At 40.2% G+C, this 20,072-nt stretch overlaps 1 protein-coding gene across 1 annotated transcript in view; it reads right to left on the bottom strand.

The window, feature by feature from the left end:
- The window catches only part of SP140 (SP140 nuclear body protein), a 79,105-nt gene that overhangs the window by 56,634 nt on the left and 2,399 nt on the right, over positions 1-20,072 (bottom strand). Inside the window, exons 3-6 of the mRNA XM_059168883.1 lie at positions 17,609-17,772; positions 12,303-12,683; positions 1,354-1,531; positions 243-411 (exon numbers count right to left, since the gene is read on the bottom strand). Of these exons, the coding sequence (XP_059024866.1) occupies positions 243-411; positions 1,354-1,531; positions 12,303-12,391 (436 nt within the window). The 5' untranslated portion in view covers positions 12,392-12,683; positions 17,609-17,772. The remainder of the gene's footprint in view (positions 1-242; positions 412-1,353; positions 1,532-12,302; positions 12,684-17,608; positions 17,773-20,072) is intronic.

Consider the following 20,072-nt stretch of genomic DNA (forward strand, 5'->3'; position numbering starts at 1 on the left):
GCACCAAATTCAGGTCCTGGCTGAGCAGTCATTGGTGGAGTTACTTGGCTAAAGGTCTGTCACCCCCACTGTCTGTAAGTTCCATGAGGACATGGATCATGTGCATTTTCTTCACCACTGTCCGTGCCTGCTATGGAGCAGTCTCTCAATAAAACGATTGTCAAATATTAATGAAGATTGAATGAATGAATTAGTAAATGAATGGACTTGAATCCCCCAAAGTTGTTGAAAGCTGTAATTACCATTTTGGAAGCTTCTGCAGATCTCAAGTAAGTCAGGATAGGCCTTTAGGTTTGTGTTGCTGAACAGTGCATCCAGAACTGTCTTGTCAAATGTCTTCTCCAGTTCACAGAGCACACGATAGACCACATTTTGCACTGGGACCCGATTACTACAAGCTTCTTCATAATTCTTAAAAATATTGAACAGAGAATTATGTAGATATGGATTTGCAGGTTATAGAAGATGCAGATTGTAGCCCAGACCACCTGTTCTCTTGTGAAACGTTAGAATGTCGCACATGTTTGGATGACTTCTTAAATAACCATCACAAAAATAGACCCTTATTTGAACGTCTCTGACACTGATGCACAATTGAGGGAGGAATTTTGAAGAATAAAGGTGGCTTCAAAGTCGAATGATTGTGGAGGCTTCAAGAGCCTGGCTAGGATGCTTTAAGAGTGCTAATGACTGATAATGAGAGGCCATTCTGTTGATGGGACAGTAACCACTGCCCTCCCACCAGGACTGACCTGCCCTGAAGGGTTCCAGGAATTCAGGTGACCACTCTCCCCTGCAATGAACGTGGCCAAAGGGCAAAGAAAATTCATAAAGACAAAGAGAAGGCTTGTCCTCAATGTCCCCAGGAAGACCCATTATTAACCTTCACCTGTGTCCTAGGGCTCCAGAAATTTCTGAAGAGCAAGAAATGATTTTGACTGAGAATGTAAGCATTTGCCTCTGGATTTATCCTAACGTGACCCAGCTTGCCTGTGAGTTTCAATCATCTCGGGTTCAGATGTGTCATATAAGAGGGCTTTGTAATGAAACATCGCCCAGTTCATTTATTTGCTTTTGGTTCCTGTTACTCAATTGTATAAATGTACCTACGATGCACTGTAGCTTTGTAACATCTCCAGTCCCAATCCAGCTCCATCTCCACCACCATGCCTTTCCCCCTACATTTCCTACAGAAGAAGGAATGTTTTCTGTGTTGCTGTTTCTCCTGTCACCTCTTAACTTACAGGATGGTGGCGGTCCCCACCCACAGAAGACCCTTGGGCCTGTTCATTGCACCCCGCAGTCTGGCAGAACATTGGTGGGGCTGGGTATCATAAGAAAAGTCTCACTTACTTCGTACTTTTGCTCAGAGATAAAGCCACGGTCTCGGAGGCCCATAAGGAGAGGAAATGGCTTATTTATTGCACTTGCAATCTCCACCTTATTCTCTTTGAAGAACGTAAAAATAAATTCATAGAAAGCCTGCTCCTCTGGGGTTTGGTCTTCTAGGTTCTGGTTCTCTGTGAACATCCTGAGAAACAAAGACACATTACGAATTGAGTTTCCAAGAGGCCTGTAGTGAGTGGAAGATTTTAGACAGGAAAGACAATCACGGGAGAGCCAATGTGTTTCCAATAGTGTTCTTGTGGAAGGACCAGAATAAATGGAATTTGTTTACTGATAGAGTAATCAAGGATGCAGTAGAAGAAGACACTTCACTTAAGAAAGACTTGTATGTGAGGGGCGCCTGGGTGTCTCAGTGGGTTAAGCCTCTGTCTTCAGCTCAGGTCATGATCCCAAGGTCCTAGAATTGAGCCCTGCATCAGGCTCTCCTCAGCAGGGAGCCTGCTTCCCCTACCCTCCTCTCTGCCTGCCTCTCTGCCTACTTGTGATCTCTGTCTCTCCAATAAATAAATAAAGTTTAAAAAAAAAAAAAAAAGAAAGACTTGTATGTAGCAGTGAAAGAGTTCACCCTGAGATAATCAAAACTACTGAGAAAGACTTTACCTGAATATTCTAAAGAAAACATTAAATTTTAAAATGTTAACATCTTTATAGAAATTGATATGATACTGTGATAGCGAATTTTAGGTGTCAACTTGAAGGGGATTTGGGGAAGAGAATAACACTTAAATTGGTAGATTTCAAGTAAGTATGCCATCTGTAATGTGGGCCTCATCCAATCAGGCGAAGGCCCACATAGAACAAAAAAATTGACCTTGCCATGAAGGCCCAGATAGAACAAAAAGACTGAAGAAATTCACCAACAGACCACTTTCAGACCAGAACTACACCATCAGCTCTGATGGGACTCCAGCCTGACAGCTCCATGGCAGATTTTGGAATTGCCAGGATCCATGGTCATGTGAGCTGATTCCTTTTATTTTTTTAAGATTTTATTTATTTATTTGACAGAGTTCACAAGTAGGCAGAGAGGCAGGCAGAGAGAGAGAGAGAGAGAGAGAGAGGAAGAAGCAGTCTCCCTGCCGAACAGAGAGCCCAATGTGGGGCTTGATCCCAGGACTCCAGGACCATGACCCGAGCCAAAGGCAGAGACTTCAACCCACTGAGCCACCCAGCCACTCCATATATACTGTTTTTAAAAGAAGTTCAGAGGCAAAAAAATACAAAAACAACTAAGATAATATTATAGAACATAGCACTGAACAGCAAGGTGTTTTTTCTTTAAACAAGGTATGCCTGATTTGTTTGCTTTTTTCCATGTATCATTATATTTATAATGTGTCCATATTGATATTTTTAAGTCAAATCAGTGCATTTTAATTGCTGTGTAATAACATTTTACATAAATATAGACAACATTTACCTAATAATCCTTTACTGGTAAATGTTTAGGTCTATTCCAATTTTTTGTTCTTATGAGCAGTATTTTTGTGAACATCCTTATTTAGATCTCCTTATGTGAACATAACAAGAATTCCTTTAGCTTATGTACCTAGAAGTTAATTGTACAGTAATTGGGTATACCATCTTCAAACTTTTAAGTTGCTAAGTTCTTTTTCAAAGTGATTGATTAGTTTACAGTCTTGCCAGAATTTCACAAGAGTTTTTCTTTAGACCTTTGTAGACACTAAGTATTGTCATACTTCAAAACTCCAATCATGATGGCTGTAAAGCCAACTTAATTTTGTTTTCATCTACATCAGGAAGTATTTTCTGCAGTTAAAAGAACACATGCAGGAAGTAGCAGGCTGAGACGACATCAGCTAACAGAAGACCAGCTAAATAGCTTATCAAACCATTCTGAACACCTACAAATCCAAAAGGAGATCAAAGATAAAAAAAGCAACAATTCTAGAAACAAAATTGACCACTTTCTGAAAGGTAGATCAGCGGAGAAGTGAATCCAAAGCGACGGGGAGATACATCACGGGGGAAGGGCCCAGCTCCCGGCAAACGGCAGAGTAACAGAGCACAAAATCAGAACTTTGAAAGTCTGCTCCACCAAGGGACATCGCTCCTGAGGCTAAACCGGGGTGAAGCCCACGCAGGGACACGTGGCCTCAAGTCCCGTGGGGTCACAGAAGGATCGGGGCTCTCTGAATGTCATAGAACTCACAGGTATTAGAGCAGGGAAGCCGGCTACAGAGACAGAGCCGAGGAGTGAGCTCTCAACTCAGGGTTACCTTGAACCATAATCCGTGGCACAGGCCACTGCTCTGTGAGTGGGGTCCCTACAAGATCCGAGGAGGCACCCCCTGGAAGAGTTCAGGGATCTGCAGGGTTCGGAGACTCTAGGCAGAGCTGCAGGCCAGAGACAGAGATGCTTGGTCACAGGCTGGGTGAGCTCAGAGCGCGGCTGGGGGCCAGGGAGACAGGAGTAATTGAGCACTTTCCTCTGAGGGTGCACTGAGAAGTGGGGCTCCGAGCTCTCATCTCCTCCGGGCTGGAGATTGGGAGGCTGCCATTTTCATTCTTGTCCTCCCGAATTCTACAAAAAGCGTTCAGGGAACAAAAGCTCCCAAAAGGGAACCTGAGCGGATTACTTAACCTGGCCCCTGGTAAGGGCGGTTAAGACACTTCAGAATCACTACAACAGGCCCCTCCCCCAGAAGATCAATGAGAAATCCAGCCAAGAACAAGTTCACTTACCTAGGAGAAGAGCGGAATTCCATAGGAGGAGAAAGCACAGCATGGAATTCATAGCTTTCTCCCCATGATTTAGACTTGCAAAGTTAGTTAATTTTTTTAATTGTATTTTTTTCTTCTACTAAATTTTTTTTAACTTTTACCCTTTCCTCTTTTAACATTTTTACCCAGTTTATCTTAACAATACCTCTCATTTAAAAAAAAACAACCTTTTTTGAACCTTCATTATTATAGTCATATTTTGTCCTTCATTGTATCTAACTTTATTTTTTGTATAGCCATAGGGTTTTTTCTTCTAAAAAATTTGGGGTACAACTTCTTCTAATAGATCAAAATACACCCTAAATCTAACACCGGGCTTGTTCTAGTCTCCAGCCTGAGAAAATTTTCTCCACCTTCTTTTTCATTATTCTCCCAACCAACTTACCTTATCAACTTCTTTTTTAGAAATTAAAAAAAATTTTTTTTCATCTTTATAGTCATATTCCATCCCTTCATTGTGTTTACCCTTATATACGCTTTTCATTCTTTAAAATTTGGAGAGGTAATTTCTTCTAAGAGACCAAAATACTCTCAAAATTAAGTGGGTGACCCTGTTCTAGTCACCAGTCTAATATATACACATTTTTTCTTTTTTATATTTTTTCTTTATTTGTTTTCTTTTTTTAATTTTTTTTTTTTTCTGAACTTCTTTTTACATGCTTCCCCACCCCCCCACAATTTGGGGTCTCTTCTGATTTGGTTAAAGCACATTTTCCTGGGGTCTTTGTCATCCTTTTAGTATTTATTTACTTCTTCATATATTCTTATCTGGACAAAATGACAAGACGGAAAAACTCACCACAAGAAAAAAAACAAGAGGTAGTACCAAAGGCTAGGGACCTAATCAATATGTCAGATCTAGAGTTCAGAATGACAATTCTCAAGGTTCTAGCTGGACTTGAAAAGGCATGGAAGATATTAGAGAAACCCTGTCCAGAGAAATAAAAGCCCTTTCTGGAGAAATAAAAGAACTAAAATCTAATGAAGTTGAAATCAAAAAAGCTATTAATGAGGTACAATTTAAAAATGGAGGCTCTTACTGCTAGGATAAATGAGGCAGAAGAAAGAATTAGTGATATAGAAGACCAAATGACAGAGAATAAAGAAGCTGAGCAAAAGAGAAACAAACAACTACTGGACCACAAGGGGAGAATTCAAGAGATAAGTGATACCATAAGATGAAACAACATTAGAATAACTGGGATTCCAGAAGAAGAAGAGAGAGAGGGGAGCAGAAGGTATACTGGAGAGAATTATTGTAGAGGATTTCCCTAATATGGCAAAGGGAACAAGCATCAAAATCCAGGAGGTGCAGAGAACCCCCTTCAAAATCAATAAGAATATGTCCACACCCTGTCATCTAATAGTAAAATTTACAAGTCTTAGTGACAAAGAGAAAATCCTGAAAGCAGCCAGGGACAAGAGGTCTGTAACATACAATGGTAAAAATATTAGATTTGCAGCAGACTTATCCACAGAGACCTGGCAGGCCAGAAAGAACTGGCATGATATATTCAGAACACTAAATGAGAAAAACATGCAGCCAAGAATACTATATCCAGCTAGGTCATCATTGAAAATAGAAGGAGAGATAAAAAGCTTGCAGGAGAAACAAAAACTGAAAGAATTCACAAACACCAAACCAGCTCTACAGGAAATATTGAAAGGGATCCTCTAAGCAAAGAGACACCCTAAAAGTAGTAGACCAGAAAAGGAGACAACATACAGTAACAGTCACCTTACAGACAATATAATGGCACTAAATTCATACCTCTCAATAGTTACCCTGAATGTAAATGGGCTATATGACACAATCAAAAGACACAGCGTATCAGAATGGATAAAAAACCAAAACCCATCAATATTTTGCCTACAAGAAACTCATTTTAGACCTGAAGACAACTTCAGATTTAAAGTGAGGGGGTGGAAAACAATTTACCATGCTAATGGACATCAAAAGAAAGTCAGGGTGGCAATCCTTATATCATATCAATTAGATTTTAAGCCAAAGAATATAATAAGAGATGAGGAAGGACTCTATATTATACTCAAAGGGTCTGTCCAACAAGAAGATGTAACAATTTTAAATATCTATGCCCCTAACATGGGAACAGCCAACTATATAAACCAATTAATAACAAAATCAAAGAAACACATCAACAATAATACAATAATAGTAGGGGAATTTAGCACTCCCCTCACTGAAATGACAGATCATCCAAGCAAAGATCAACAAGGAAATAAAGGCCTTAAATGACACACTGGACCAGATGGACATCACAGTTATCTTCAGAACATTCTATCCCAAAGCAACAGAATATACATTCTTCTTTAGTGCACATGGAACATTCTCCAGAATAGATCACATCCTGGGTCCTAAATCAGGTCTCAACTGATATCAAAAGATTGGGATCATTCTCTGCATATTTTCAGACCACAATGCTCTGAAGCTAGAACTCAACCACAAGAGGAAATTTGGAAAGAACCCAAATACATGGAGACTAAACAGCATCCTCCTAAAGAATGAATGGGTCAACCAGGAAACTAAAGAAGAATTGAAAAAATTCATGGAAACAAATGATAATGAAAACACAATGGTTCAAAATCTGTGGGACACAGCAAAGGCAGTCCTGAGAGGAAAATATATAGTGATACAAGCCTTTCTCAAGAAACAAGAAAGGTCTCAAATACACAACCTAACCCTACACCTAAAGGAGCTGGAGAAAGAACAGCAAAGAAAGCCTAAACCCAGCAGGAGAAGAGAAATAATAAAGATCAGAGCAGAAATCAATGAAATAGAAACCAAAAAAAAAAAAAAAAAAAAAATAGAACAAATCAACAAAACCAGGAGCTGGTTCTTTGAAAGAATTAATAAGATTGATAAACCCCTGGCCAGACTTATCAAAAAGAAAAGAGAAAGCACCCGAATAAATGAAGTCATGAATGAAAGAGGAGAGATCACAACCAACACCAAAGAAATACAAACAATTATAAGAACATATTATGAGCAACTCTATGCCAACAAATTTGACAATCTGGAAGAGATGGATGCATTCCTAGAGAAATATAAACTACCACAACTGAACCAGGAAGAAATAGAAAACCTGAACAGACCCATAACCAGTAAGGAGATTGAAACAGTCATCAAAAATCTCCAAACAAACAAGAGCCCAGGGCCAGACAGCTTCCCAGGGGAATTCTACCAAACATTTAAAGAAGCACTAATTCCTATTCTCCTGAAACTATTCCAAAAAATAGAAATGGAAGGAAAACTTCCAAACTCATTTTATGAGACCAGCATCACCTTGATCCCAAAACCAGACAAGGATCCCATCAAAAAAGAGAGCTATAGACCAATATCCTTTATCAAAACAGATGTGAAAATTCTCACCAAAATACTAGCCAATAGAATTCAACAGTACATTAAAAGGATTATTTACCACGACCAAGTGGGATTTATTCCAGGGTTGCAAGGTTGGTTCAACATCTGCAAATCAATCAATGTGATACAACACATTAATAAAAGAAAGAACAAGAACCATATGATAATCCCAATAGATGCTGAAAAAGCATTTGACAAAGTACAGCATCCCTTCCTATCAAAATTCTTCAAAGTGTAGGGACATAGGGCACATACCTCAATATTATCAAAGCCATCTATGAAAAACCCACTGCAAATATCATTCTCAATGGAGAAAAACTGAAAGCTTTTCCACGAAGGTCAGGAACACAGCAGGGACGTCCATTATCACCACTGCTATTCAACATAGTACTAGAAGTCCTAGCCTCAGCAATCAGACAACAAAAAGAAATTAAAGGCATCCAAATTGACAAAGAAGTCAAATTATCACTCTTTGCAGATGATATGATACTATATGGGGAAAACCCAAAAGACTCCACTCCAAAACTGCTAGATCTTGTACAGGAATTGGTAAAGTGTCAGGATATAAAATCAATGCACAGAAATCAGTTGCCTTTCTCTACACCAACTACAAGACAGAAGAAAGAGAAATTAAGGAGTCAATCCCATTTACAATTGCACCCAAAACTATAAGATACCTAGGAATAAACCTAACCAAAGAGGCTAAGAATATCTACTCAGAAAACTATAAAGTACTCATGAAAGAAATTGAGGAAGACACAGAGAAATTGAAAAATGTCCCATGTTCCTAGATTAGAAGGAGAAAATGTCTATGCTACCTAAAGCAATCTACACATTTAATGCAATCCCTATCAAAATCCCACCCATTTTTTCAAAGAAATGGAACAAATAATCCTAAAATTTATATGGAACCAGAAAAGACCTCAGTTAAAGGAATATTGAAAAAGAAAGCCAAAGTTGGTGGCATCACAATTCCAGACTTCAAGCTCTATTACAAAGCTGTCATCATCAAGACAGCATGGTACTGGCACAAAAACAGACACATAGATCAATGGCACAGAATAGAGAGTCCAGAAATAGACCCTCAACTCTATGGTCAACTCATCTTCAACAAAGTAGAAAAGAATGTCCAATGGAAAAAAGACAGCCTCTTCAATAAATGGTGTTGGGAAAATTGGACGGCCACATGCAGAAAAATGAAATTGGACCATTCCCTCACACCACACACGAAAATAGACTCAAAATGGATGAAGGAACTCAATGTGCGAAAGGAATCCATCAAAATCCTTGAGGAGAACACAGGCAGCAACCTCTTCGACCTCAGCCGCAGCAACATCTTCCTAGGAACATCGCCAAAGGCAAGGGAAGCAAGGGCAAAAATGAACTATTGGGATTTCATCAAGATCAAAAGCTTTTGCATAACAAAGGAAACAGTTAACAAAACCAAAAGACAACTGACAGAATGGGAGAAGATATTTGCAAATGACACATCAGATAAAGGGCTAGTGTCCAAAATCTAGAAAGAACTTAGCAAACTCAACACCCAAAGAACAAATAATCCAATCAAGAAATGGACAGAAGATATGAACAGACATTTCTATAAAGAAGACATCCAGATGGTGAACAGACACATGAAAAAGTGCTCCACATCACTCAGCATCAGGGAAATACAAATCAAAACCACAATGAGATACCACCTCACACCAGTCAGAATGGCTAAAATAACAAGTCAGGAAATGACAGATGCTGACGAAGATGCAGAGAAAGGGGAACCCTCCTATCCTGTTGGTGGGAATGCAAGCTGGTGCCACCACTCTGGAAAACAGCTTGGAGGTTCCTCAAAATGTTGAAAATGGAGCTACCCTATGACCCAGCAATTGCACTACTGGGTATTTACGCTAAAGATACAAACATAGTGATCCGAAGGGGCGTGTGCACCCGAATGTTTATAGCAGCAATGTCCACAATAGCCAAACTATGGAAAGAACCTAGATGTCCATCAACAGACGAATGGATAAAGAAGATGTGGTATATAAACACAATGGAATACTATGCAGCCATCAAAAGAAATGAAATCTTGCCATTTGCGAGGACATGGATGGAACTAGAGGGTATTATGCTTAGCGAAATAAGTCAATAGAAGAAAGACGACTATCATATGATCTCCCTGATATGAGGAAGTGGAGATGCAACATGGGAGGTTGGGGGGTAGGAAAAGAATAAATGAAACAATATGGGGTCAGGAGGGAGACAAACCATAAGAGACTCTTAATGTCACAAAACAAACTGAGAATGGCGGTGGTGGGGAGAGGAGGGGAGGGAAAGGGTGTTGGGGTTATGGACATTAGGGAGGGTATATGCTATGGTGAGCGCTGTGAAGTATGTAAACCTGGTGATTCACAGACCTGTACCCCTGGGGCTAATAATACATTATATGTTTATTAAAAAATTTTAAAAAAAAACACATGTAGCGCACATGATCTGCCATCAAGGCATCTCAAACTGTGCCTCAGCATTCTTTCCCTTAATCCTGTTCTGTCTGGTATGTTTCTTGAGATTACATTGTATAATATAACTAAAATCACTGACAGTTGGGGCACCTGGGTGGCTCAGTAGGTTAAGCGGCCAACTCTTGATTTCAATTCAGGTCATGATCTTCGGGTGGTGAGGTCGAGCCCCAAGTCAAGCTCCAGGCCTAGTGTGGAGTCAACTTGTCCCTCTCCTTCTGCTCCTCCCTCCACTCATATTCTCTCTCTCTCAAAATCACAGACTTAGGGGCGCCTGGGTGGCTGAGTCGTTAAGCGTCTGCCTTCAGCTCAAGTCATGATCCCGGGTCCTGGGATCAAACCTCACATCAGGCTCCCTGCTCAGCAGAAAGCCTGCTTCTCTGTCTCCCACTCCCCCTGCTTCTGTTCCCTCTCTCACTGTGTCTCCCTCTGTCAAATAAATAAATAAAATCTTTTTTTAAAAAATCACAGACTTAAATGAAACCATGCAATGAATGCTATTCTGCTACACAGTATTCTGTAAGCAGAATATTAAACTGAATATTCTCTGCCTAGAAAAATCCTACTCTTTTTCAAGAACACCTTGGTTATCACCTATAAGAACTTTTCCTCACATTCTCCTATCTAACATGTTCCTTAATCTGTTTGCCTCTATTAGACAGAGCGAGATCATTCTTGGTTATTCCAGATTGTTCTTTGACCCTACTGTGTGGTATCATAAACAAGTATGGTAATATGAAGTTTTGCAAAAGCCTGTTCAATTTGCCCATTCCACAATGAGCCTGCACAAAGACAAGTACAGACCCTGGATGCAGATCACTTGAGGACAAATCCTGGCTGTGCTTCCTACTTGCTCTAACCTTGGCCAGCTTTCTGAGTTTCAGTTGCCTGATGTGACACAGAAGTAGTGATAATATCCATTTACAGGATTTGGGGAAACTTGAGTAAGATGTGTGTTGAGTATTTACAACAATTGTACAGCAAATCTTCCTAGTGAACAACAAATGGAAGAAATCTCAAGGAAAATGTACAAGAGGTAGCTCTCTCACACCCATCTGTACCTGCAGGGGTAAGAATGGCATTCTACATCATAAAATTAGGTTAGAGATGCCCTCCCATAAGATTTCAAGTAACAGTCACAATAATATATGTTTTTCTCTGGTCTAATATAGAGACGTGTCTATATTAAAAAGTATAACTCATTGTTGTGTATCTAAACCTGTCCATGTAAGTGTTCTCTATACATGGAGATCTGTAAGACCCCTGGATTTCAAACACTATGGTCAAGCCTGAGAAAAATAATTTCTAAACCGAAAAAGCTTTGTAATTCTGGTTCTTAATAGGTGGTTCCCCTGGCTGATAGTATCTTAATAAACCTCTCTATAATTCTAAAAGGTGTAAACACTTGTATGATTTTTCTATCCCACATTAAGAGGGTCATTGGGACTTCCCGTTATAAATATGCATTAGAACAGAATGAAACCCATTCCTTCCCTGAATTCCTTTAAAAAAGAAAATGACTTCTGGTTAAAGCTAGTTGACCCAAGACAAGTGCTTTGCCCTCAGACTAAAGAGTTCCCTAAAATGGAAGTAAAGGAATTAAAGGCACAATAACTAAGGGAAGGGAGTTAGGTGAGAAATTGAAATCAAAGTCTGAAAAAACAAAAGTGGTCTGGGTGCTAACTGCTGTAGCTGGTGGCCAAAGACCCCAGAGGCAAGGAAGGAGTCCATCCAGTATATCCTCCAGCCCTGAGAGGCAGTGGGGCCTGGGAGGCAGACTCAAGCATTAACCAGCAGGATTGCTTGAAAGGCAAAATACTGAACGCCCCCATGCGCATCCATGCAGGAGATTCGAGGCTGCTTAAGAAAAATAGAGATGACTCGGATGGGAAAAGCCTTCAACCTCAGGCATTTGAGATTCACAAAGCCAAAACCGCAGATTTTCAAGTCCATCTCATTTAATGGAGTTCCACACTAATACCTCAGCCCCTTGCCCTTAAGTAGGAACAAACAACAGGCCACAAGCGTTTGCACAAACCTACCACAAGAACGAGTAGAACCAAGATGAGCAAAGAATAAAAATGACCCCAGCATACACAGAAATAGTGCTGGGGACAGAAGAAAGTTTCCAAAAAACAAGTATTGTCATACAGATAGGAGCATATATTGTTTCCAGGATGACATGAAGAAAAATCAGAAAATAAGAACACAGTGGGCCTGGAAATTTGAAATGGTTGTTAAGATTAAAAAAGAGATGACACCTGTCAGTGCAGCAGCAGAGCGGGGCGTGATGGGCTGGGCGGTCAAGCACTGAGCCACCCGGCTTCGGTTCGGTCGTTTCAATAAGCATCTTCAATATCAGTGGTTCTGCGGCCTCGAAACACAGCAGGGTTCCTCCCCTGTCCCTTCCATTTATAGTTCTCTGGGAGAGTTCTATCTTTCCATTTTGGGGTTTTTTTTGTGTGTGTTTTCGTTTGCATTTTATATCTTGTATTTATCCCCTGAACACATTTTGTACTTTTTTTTTCTTTTTTTAAGAAAAGAAACTCGTTTGTGTATATATAGATATTTGCATGATAAACTGTAGTCGACGTTCGGTTCCTCAGAAGGTCTTGCTGCTGTCAGGTGTACATCCGTCATAACTGTATTAAACACATTTCATATGTAAATAAACGTGGGACATTGGTAAAAAAATAAATAAATAAATAAGAGATGACAAAAAGGTTAGTGAAAGTGGTTATAAAATAAGAAAAATTTCCCAGAACATAGTGGGGAAAAAAAGGGGAACCTAACCAACTAAACTTGAAACCCTCAATGCCTAAAACAATTATTCAATTCTACAGATTCAGAGGTAAAAGGAAATGACTCAAAAATATATACTCTGTTCAGTTATTCATGTGTGAAGGCAAGATACTTGTGCAAGGTACACTGTGCTGAGCAGAGCATAACCTACACCTAAAACTAATGTAACATCGTGTGTCAACCAAACTTCAATTAAAACAAATCATTGTGCAAAGGCTCAAAAAATATTTCTCTCCTGCACCATCTATGTTGGTCACACAATTTTCTTTAAGATTTTATTTATTTATTGGAGTGAGAGAACAAGGGTAGGGAAGGGGCAGGGCGAGAGGGAGAAGCAGACTCTCCTCTGAACAGGGAGCCCAACACCGGGCTCGATTCCATGACCCTGAGATCATGATGTAGGCCGAAGGCAGACACTTAACTGACTGAGCCACCTGGATGTCCCAGTCACACAATTTTTAATGCCATTTCTTTACTTCTGGGCAAAGGTAAGCTGCATCTTCCTGTCTCCTTGAACTGATAGGTATCACTTTGGCAGAATTCCCAGCTAACACCTGATTAGCCATGCTCACTTCTCCTCTGTTACAGTGGCTGTCATTTCATATGGCTGCCACTCATCAGCCAGAGTCAGAGTCCAAGTTGAGGGTTCCCTGAAGCAGAGGTCATTGACCCACTGAAATTTTAGAATCGTTGTTGCAATAGAATAATCTACTCCATTCTTACTGACACATTCTCTAGAAAAATTATTTGATGATGTACTACTAAAGAGAATTAAGAAATCAATACCAGCAAAGTTTTGTTACAAGGGAAGTAGAAGGCATCACCCAAACCAGTTAAAATAGCGATGTCTAAAACCTATAAATTTTATTTGGAAACAAAAGCACATCTCAAAGGTTATCTTTTTTTTTTAATTTTTAAAAGAGTTTATTTATTTATTTATTTTAGAGAGAGAAAGAGAGATCACAGAGGAAGAGGGAGAAACAGACTCACCACTGAGCAGGGAGCCCAATGCGGGGCTCCATCCTAGGAACTTGAGATCAGGACCTGAGCCAAGGCAGAAGCTCAACTGACTGAGCCATCCTGGCGCCCCTCAAAAATTACTTTAAAATCGTGAAAAAATAAAATTAAATTAAAAATGAAAAAATATAAATATTTGGTATAATTCTTCAGGGAATAAATAAATAAGTAAAAACAAAAAATAAAATAGTGATTCTCAAAGTAGGGTCTGGGGACCCCTGGGGTTATATAAGACCCTTTTAGGTATGAGCAGGGTCAAAACTGTTTTCATAATAGTATTAAGACATTATTAACCCTTTTTCTCTCTTGTCATGTCACACATGTATAGTGGAATTTACCAGGGAATACATGTTCTGTGGCATCACAAAAGATTGAATGCAGAGCTGATAGGAGAATCTAGCTATCTTCTACTGAGGCAACTATTAAAGAGATCTGTGAAAATATAAAGCATTGCTAATCTTCTTATTAATTTACTTTCTTTTAGAAAACAGTTATTTTTCATAAAATATGTCATTTATATTAGCAGGTAATGAGTACATTATTTTTTTAATGAACAAATAAATATTTAAGTGCTCAGTTTTAATTCCTAATATGGCAAATATCATATAGATGTAATCATATAGATAGAGTTCTCACTGATTTCCTATTCTCAAATCATCTAAGAGATACTGTTTGTTCAAAGTAATAATAGCAACTATGTGATTAGAGCATTTGGACAAGCAAAATGACAACAGCAATGTTGATAAGGACAGGAAGGAGAAGTTGGTGACATTCTAAGATTCCTGCATCTCCCATGAAGCAGGACAATGTAATTTGAAAACGTGGATATGAAGAAAATAAATGATATTAAGCAAAGTAAAAATAAATAAGTAAATAAATAACTAACAGATATGACAGTTGTAAATATATATTGCAACCTCTAGGAAAAGCACTAAAAATGTTTTAAAAGAAACATAATTCATATACCAGGAGAGAAGAGAAAATGGAGTCATAAAATGTTCAAATAAAACCAGAAAAGGCAGAAAAAGATAAGAAGAAAAAGTAGAAACAAAGACAAAAATAATGAGTAGAGAACAGTTGCTGACATATAGCTATTAATCCAAGTACTCTACAAATACTCTATATGTGAATGATCTCAATGTAACAATTAAAAGACAAAGATCAATAGAGTGGAAAAAATAAAACAAAAAACACCCAACTATATGCTGTCCATAAGAAAGCCACCTTAAACATAAAAACATAGATAAGATGAAAGGGAAGGGATGGAGAAAGATATACCATGCCAGCGTTAATCAAAGGAAAGCCATAGTAGCTATATTAATTTTAGACAAAGAAGGCTTCAGAACAAGGAAAATTGTCAGAGCTAAAAATGAGCATTAAATAGTGATAGAGGGGTCAGTTTCTCCAGGAAGACACAGGAATCCTTCATATGCATGCAACTAACAAAGTAGCATCAAAGTACATAATCCAAAAATTGATAGAACTATAAGGAGAAATAGACGAGTCTTCTACAACTGTTGGAGACCTCAATGCCCCTATTTTAGTAATTAATAGATCAAGCAAGCAGAAAATCTGTAGGAATATAGTTGACCTGAAAAGCACCATCAATCAACCTGATCTAATTGCCATTTATAGAAAATCCACTCAACAACAACAAAATACACATACCCCTCAAGCTCACATATGCCATAAAATATGCCATATTCTGAGCTATAACACATACCCCTAAAAATTTTTAAGGATAGAAGTCGTTTAAAAATATGTTCTTGGAGCATAATAAAATAGAAGTAGAAGTAACAGATAGCTGGAAAATTCCCGCAAATACTTGGAATTAAAGAACACACTTCTAGGTTAAAGAGGAAATATCAAGAGAAATTATAAACTATTTTGAGCTAAGTGAAAATAAAAACACAGCTTATTAAAATTTAAGGGATGTAGCAAAAGCAGTGCTTAGGAAAATATACAGCACTGAATGCACATATTAGACAAGAAGAAAGATCTAAATGAACAATCTAAACTTCCACCTGTAGAAACCAAAGGAAAAAGAGAAACTGAGACCTAATGCAAGCAGAAAAAAATAAATCATAAAAGTTAGAGTAGAAATCAATGAAACTGAAAAGAGGAAAACATTGGAGAATATCAATGAAGTCAAAGCTGATTTTGGGGGGAAAATCAATAAAACTGATAGACCTCTAGAAAAGCTAACAAAGAGGGAAGATAGACCTTACTAATATCAGAAATGAAAAAGGGATCATCACTATTAATCCCATGGATGTTAAAAAAGATAGCAGAGAAATAATACCATGGAAAACTCTACAACGAAGAATTTGGTAGAAGATGAAACAGACAAATTCCTTAACATACAAAACTACCAAAGTTCACACAAGCAGAAACAATCACCTGAATAACCTATATCTACTAAAAGAATTGGAATGACGATTAACAGACCTCCAAAAGGGATGTCTGGGTGGCTTAGTTGGTTGAGCACTTGACTCATAAGTTAGGATCAAGTCATGATCTCAGTGTGTGGGATCAAGGCAGCACCAGACTCCTTGTTCAGCTTGAAGTCTGCTTGTGATTCTCTCTCTCCCTCTCCCTGTGCCCTCCTCCCCAACCCCACCCCACTCATGGTTGTGTGCGCACACACACATGGGCTCTCTCTCTCTCAAACAAACAAACAAATAAATAAAATCTTAAAAAAAAAAAAAAATCTCCAAAAAAGAAAAGCACCAGACCCAGATGGTATCACAAGTGAATTCTATGGAACATTTAAAGAAAAAAATAATAGAAGTTCCCTCCAATCTCTTCCAGAAAATAGAAGAAGAGGCATCACACCCCAACTCATTTTATGAGGTCAGCGTTACCCCACCCTCACCTCTCAGTGCCTTCCTTCCCTGCCTGGAGGCCAAGGAGTGGCTGGACTCAAGCGTGCTCATCTCCCATCTCTCGGGACCAGGTGGAAGAGCAGCTGTGGGCTGCATCCTTGGCTTCCAGGAGGAAGGGTGCTGGGTGCTGAGGACCTACCTGGCTTTTCTGCAACGGTGGGTGACATTCTGGGGTCTGGCCAGCACTGGAGTTGGGTTAAAGGGGTTTCCATACCCTTCTACATTACTTTGATTTCGAACAAGAATGTGTTGATGTCTTTATCTTGTATTTTTAGAAGACAAATTCCCCCCCTTCCCTAGTCAAATGCGTAAAACCCCGGTTTTACTTCTTACCTGGTTGCCTTTGTCAGTATTGGATCTGCTTTCACTTCCCCTAACTTGTTGGTGTTCAGGGGCCCTGCTTAGATGAGCTCTGAGCAGAACTATCCCCCGGCTACCCAGAAACCAGAAGTTTGGTAACAGGCATCCAATTTCAATGTTACTTTTTCTAAAAGAAACTTTTCAGGGCAGAGTTGTCTTTGGGGGATTGGGGTAGGGAGAGAGGAGACATGGGAGCAATGAGAAGATTTGTAGGGCATGGGAGTCATGGAACCCCGCAGCGAGGCCTCAGGAGGATCAGTTCCACCCAGTCCAGTTGCATGACTTTTGCAAAAAAATAAAAGGGTGACATGAGTCAGGGTGGCCCCAAGTTTCCCCAGCAGCTAATCTGCTGTGATTTAAGAAATCTGATCTGCCCATTATTGATTTATGTGGAATCTTTTTCTGTCATATACCTGTGGAATGAGTCTGGGAAGACAGAAATAACCAATGTAGACACCGACCTTACAGGAGATAGGGATCAAGGACAAGAGGTGAGGACTGACCTGCGGCTGAGCTGGCTGCCTCCACTCGCCATCTTCCACTGCCAGCCCCACTGGGTCATGGAGCTGGCCCAGGATCAACCTTGAGCAGACGTTTATTCCCTTTGTGCCTCCCTGGAGCTCTGAGGAAAATGTCTACCAATTGATTGATCTCTCAAGTGTGGTACCTGAAGGGTAAAAGTGAAATCACTGAACCGTGTGATGTGACTGCACCGACACGACGTCCCCCTCTGTGCCCAATTTCTAAGGCAGTTCTCAGCCGTGGGGATGAGGGGCAAGGCCAGCTGGGTTTCCACGGCAGACAGGTCACTGTTTGTGCAAAGGAAGGAGAACAGAAAGGTTGATTTCACACAAATAGATCCAGGTTGTTCGTGGTGAGGGGGCATAGTATATGGGGGCAGGAAGTGAACCCCATGTTTGCCCCAGCCTCTCTCTGCTCAGGTGGTCGTGAGAAGGAAAGAAGGAAAGCCAGACATTTCAGATCTTTTCTGAAATGGTGGACTGGCCTGGCATGGTACTCAGCCTGAACCAGAACAGCATTATAAGATGAGGAAGATGTTCCTCAAATTGCTGGAAAGCAGCCAGAGACGAGAGAACTCCCGACTCCTGCAACCAGAGGGAAGTTCCAAGTTTGAGCAGAGAGGCCTGGTGTGCCATTCTGTTTTCTTAAATTCACGGGCACTTTACAGATGCATCCAGGGTGATGAGAAAAACTGAGCTTCAACTCATCACTGAAGTCGGGGTGACAGGCTTCCCGAGGGATAGGGGAAGGGTTTGGTACTGACATTACCTAGACCTTAAAGGACGACGTGATGCTAGCTACCAAGGGCATCACATTCATGTTTGTATGTAATTTTTTTCACACATAGCCAGCCTTTCATTCTGTAAAGGATTTGAAGCCACTTACAAAACCACACTGTATCAGCATAAAGATGGAAGATAAAGAAACAGGAGCAAAGCACAAATAAAATAAACAAAATTGGAGGACTAGAAATCCTGGTAGGACAATGGGTCCAAGACAGGCAAATGGGAGCCAAGGCATCTGTAGAGTCCAGGGCCTCTATCAGCACAGTGGGCCAAAGCAGGTGAGGCCTGGGGGACCAGAAGCAAAGCAGGATGTTTCTAAAGTATGTTCCGCCGAATTCTGCTTCTTCCGGCTCATTATAACTGTGCTAGAAATTTGCACAGATCTGTTTGTCAAGTGTAGAGGGCCAGAGACTTCTACCCTTCTGCACACTTCAGCTCTTTCTTTCCTCCAAAGAAGTGAACATCCATCCGGGTGGGACAGATTGCATATTCTGGAATATTGATGAGGACATCCTTACCAGTGGGTGGAGCCTACAAGCTTAGCAGGTGCTGCACACACATGGGACCGCCTGCAGCCACCTGCTGCCCGTCCTTTCTCTCTCCCTCTCTCACTTTGTGGGTCAAAGGAGCTGTGAAACTGAACTGAGTGGCCCAGACAAGGCCTGGCACAGACTATGAGAACCCACTGCGGAGTCTCCATTCTCTCCTCTTCTTGCCCTTAAGCACCAGGCAGACCCAGGCCATCACTCAACTGGACAATGACATAAATGTACCAGCTTCTTTTGCTTAGAAACACACAAGGTCTTTGGCATTACTCAGGGGTACTCCCATCGAGTTTATAAGAAAGCCCTAGTTTGCAGTATCCTGCATTAGCCCAGATAACAACAGACTGGAATTTTAGCTTGTATCTCCCTCTATCTTGTTTTTCTCTATGTTTGCTAGAGAACCAATCTCCCTGAGATAACAGATCCTGGACCAAAACCATCAGATGGTCCCTGGTTCCTAACACAGGGTAGAGTTGTTTTCTTTTTTCTTCCCTATGACCCGTAAGATAAGAAGATTCTGACCTCTGTCCTGCCTCTGTTTCCCCACCCAGATTTAGGCCAAGTAGGTGGGAACCTCTGAAGGCCAGTCAATGCTTTCTTTTTTTTTTTTTTTTTTTTTTTTTTAAGATTTTTATCTATTTATTTGATAGACAGAGAAAGATCACAAGTAGGTAGAAGGCAGGCAGAGAGAGAGGCAGAAGCAGGCTCCCCGCTGAGCAGAGAGCCCGATGTGGGGCTTGATCCCAGGACCCTGAGATCGTGACCTGAGCTGAAGGCAGAGGCTTAAACCACTGAGCCACCCAGGCGCCCCAATGCTTTCTTTATAACTGAAAAATTCCTCTCCATCTTATTAAGTGTGCTAAGATCTGGCACTTAGAATTGTGTAGTCCTAATCACAATCCAGTGCTAGAAGTTAATATGCTACCTTGCTCCTTGCCCAAATCTACCACTCCCATCTTTGAACACTAATGGGATGTTCACTCCATTTGTGTCTAGGCAGGTAAGATAACCAAGCTCAGACTAAGCATACTTCTGTGAGGATTCGTTGCCCACAATTCATTCTGATACCAACTTTTAGTCAGTTGGAGATTTGGGGTATGAGTAATCAAAACTGA

Source organism: Mustela lutreola, chromosome 3 (assembly GCF_030435805.1).
Source record: "Mustela lutreola isolate mMusLut2 chromosome 3, mMusLut2.pri, whole genome shotgun sequence".
NCBI lineage: Eukaryota > Metazoa > Chordata > Mammalia > Carnivora > Mustelidae > Mustela > Mustela lutreola.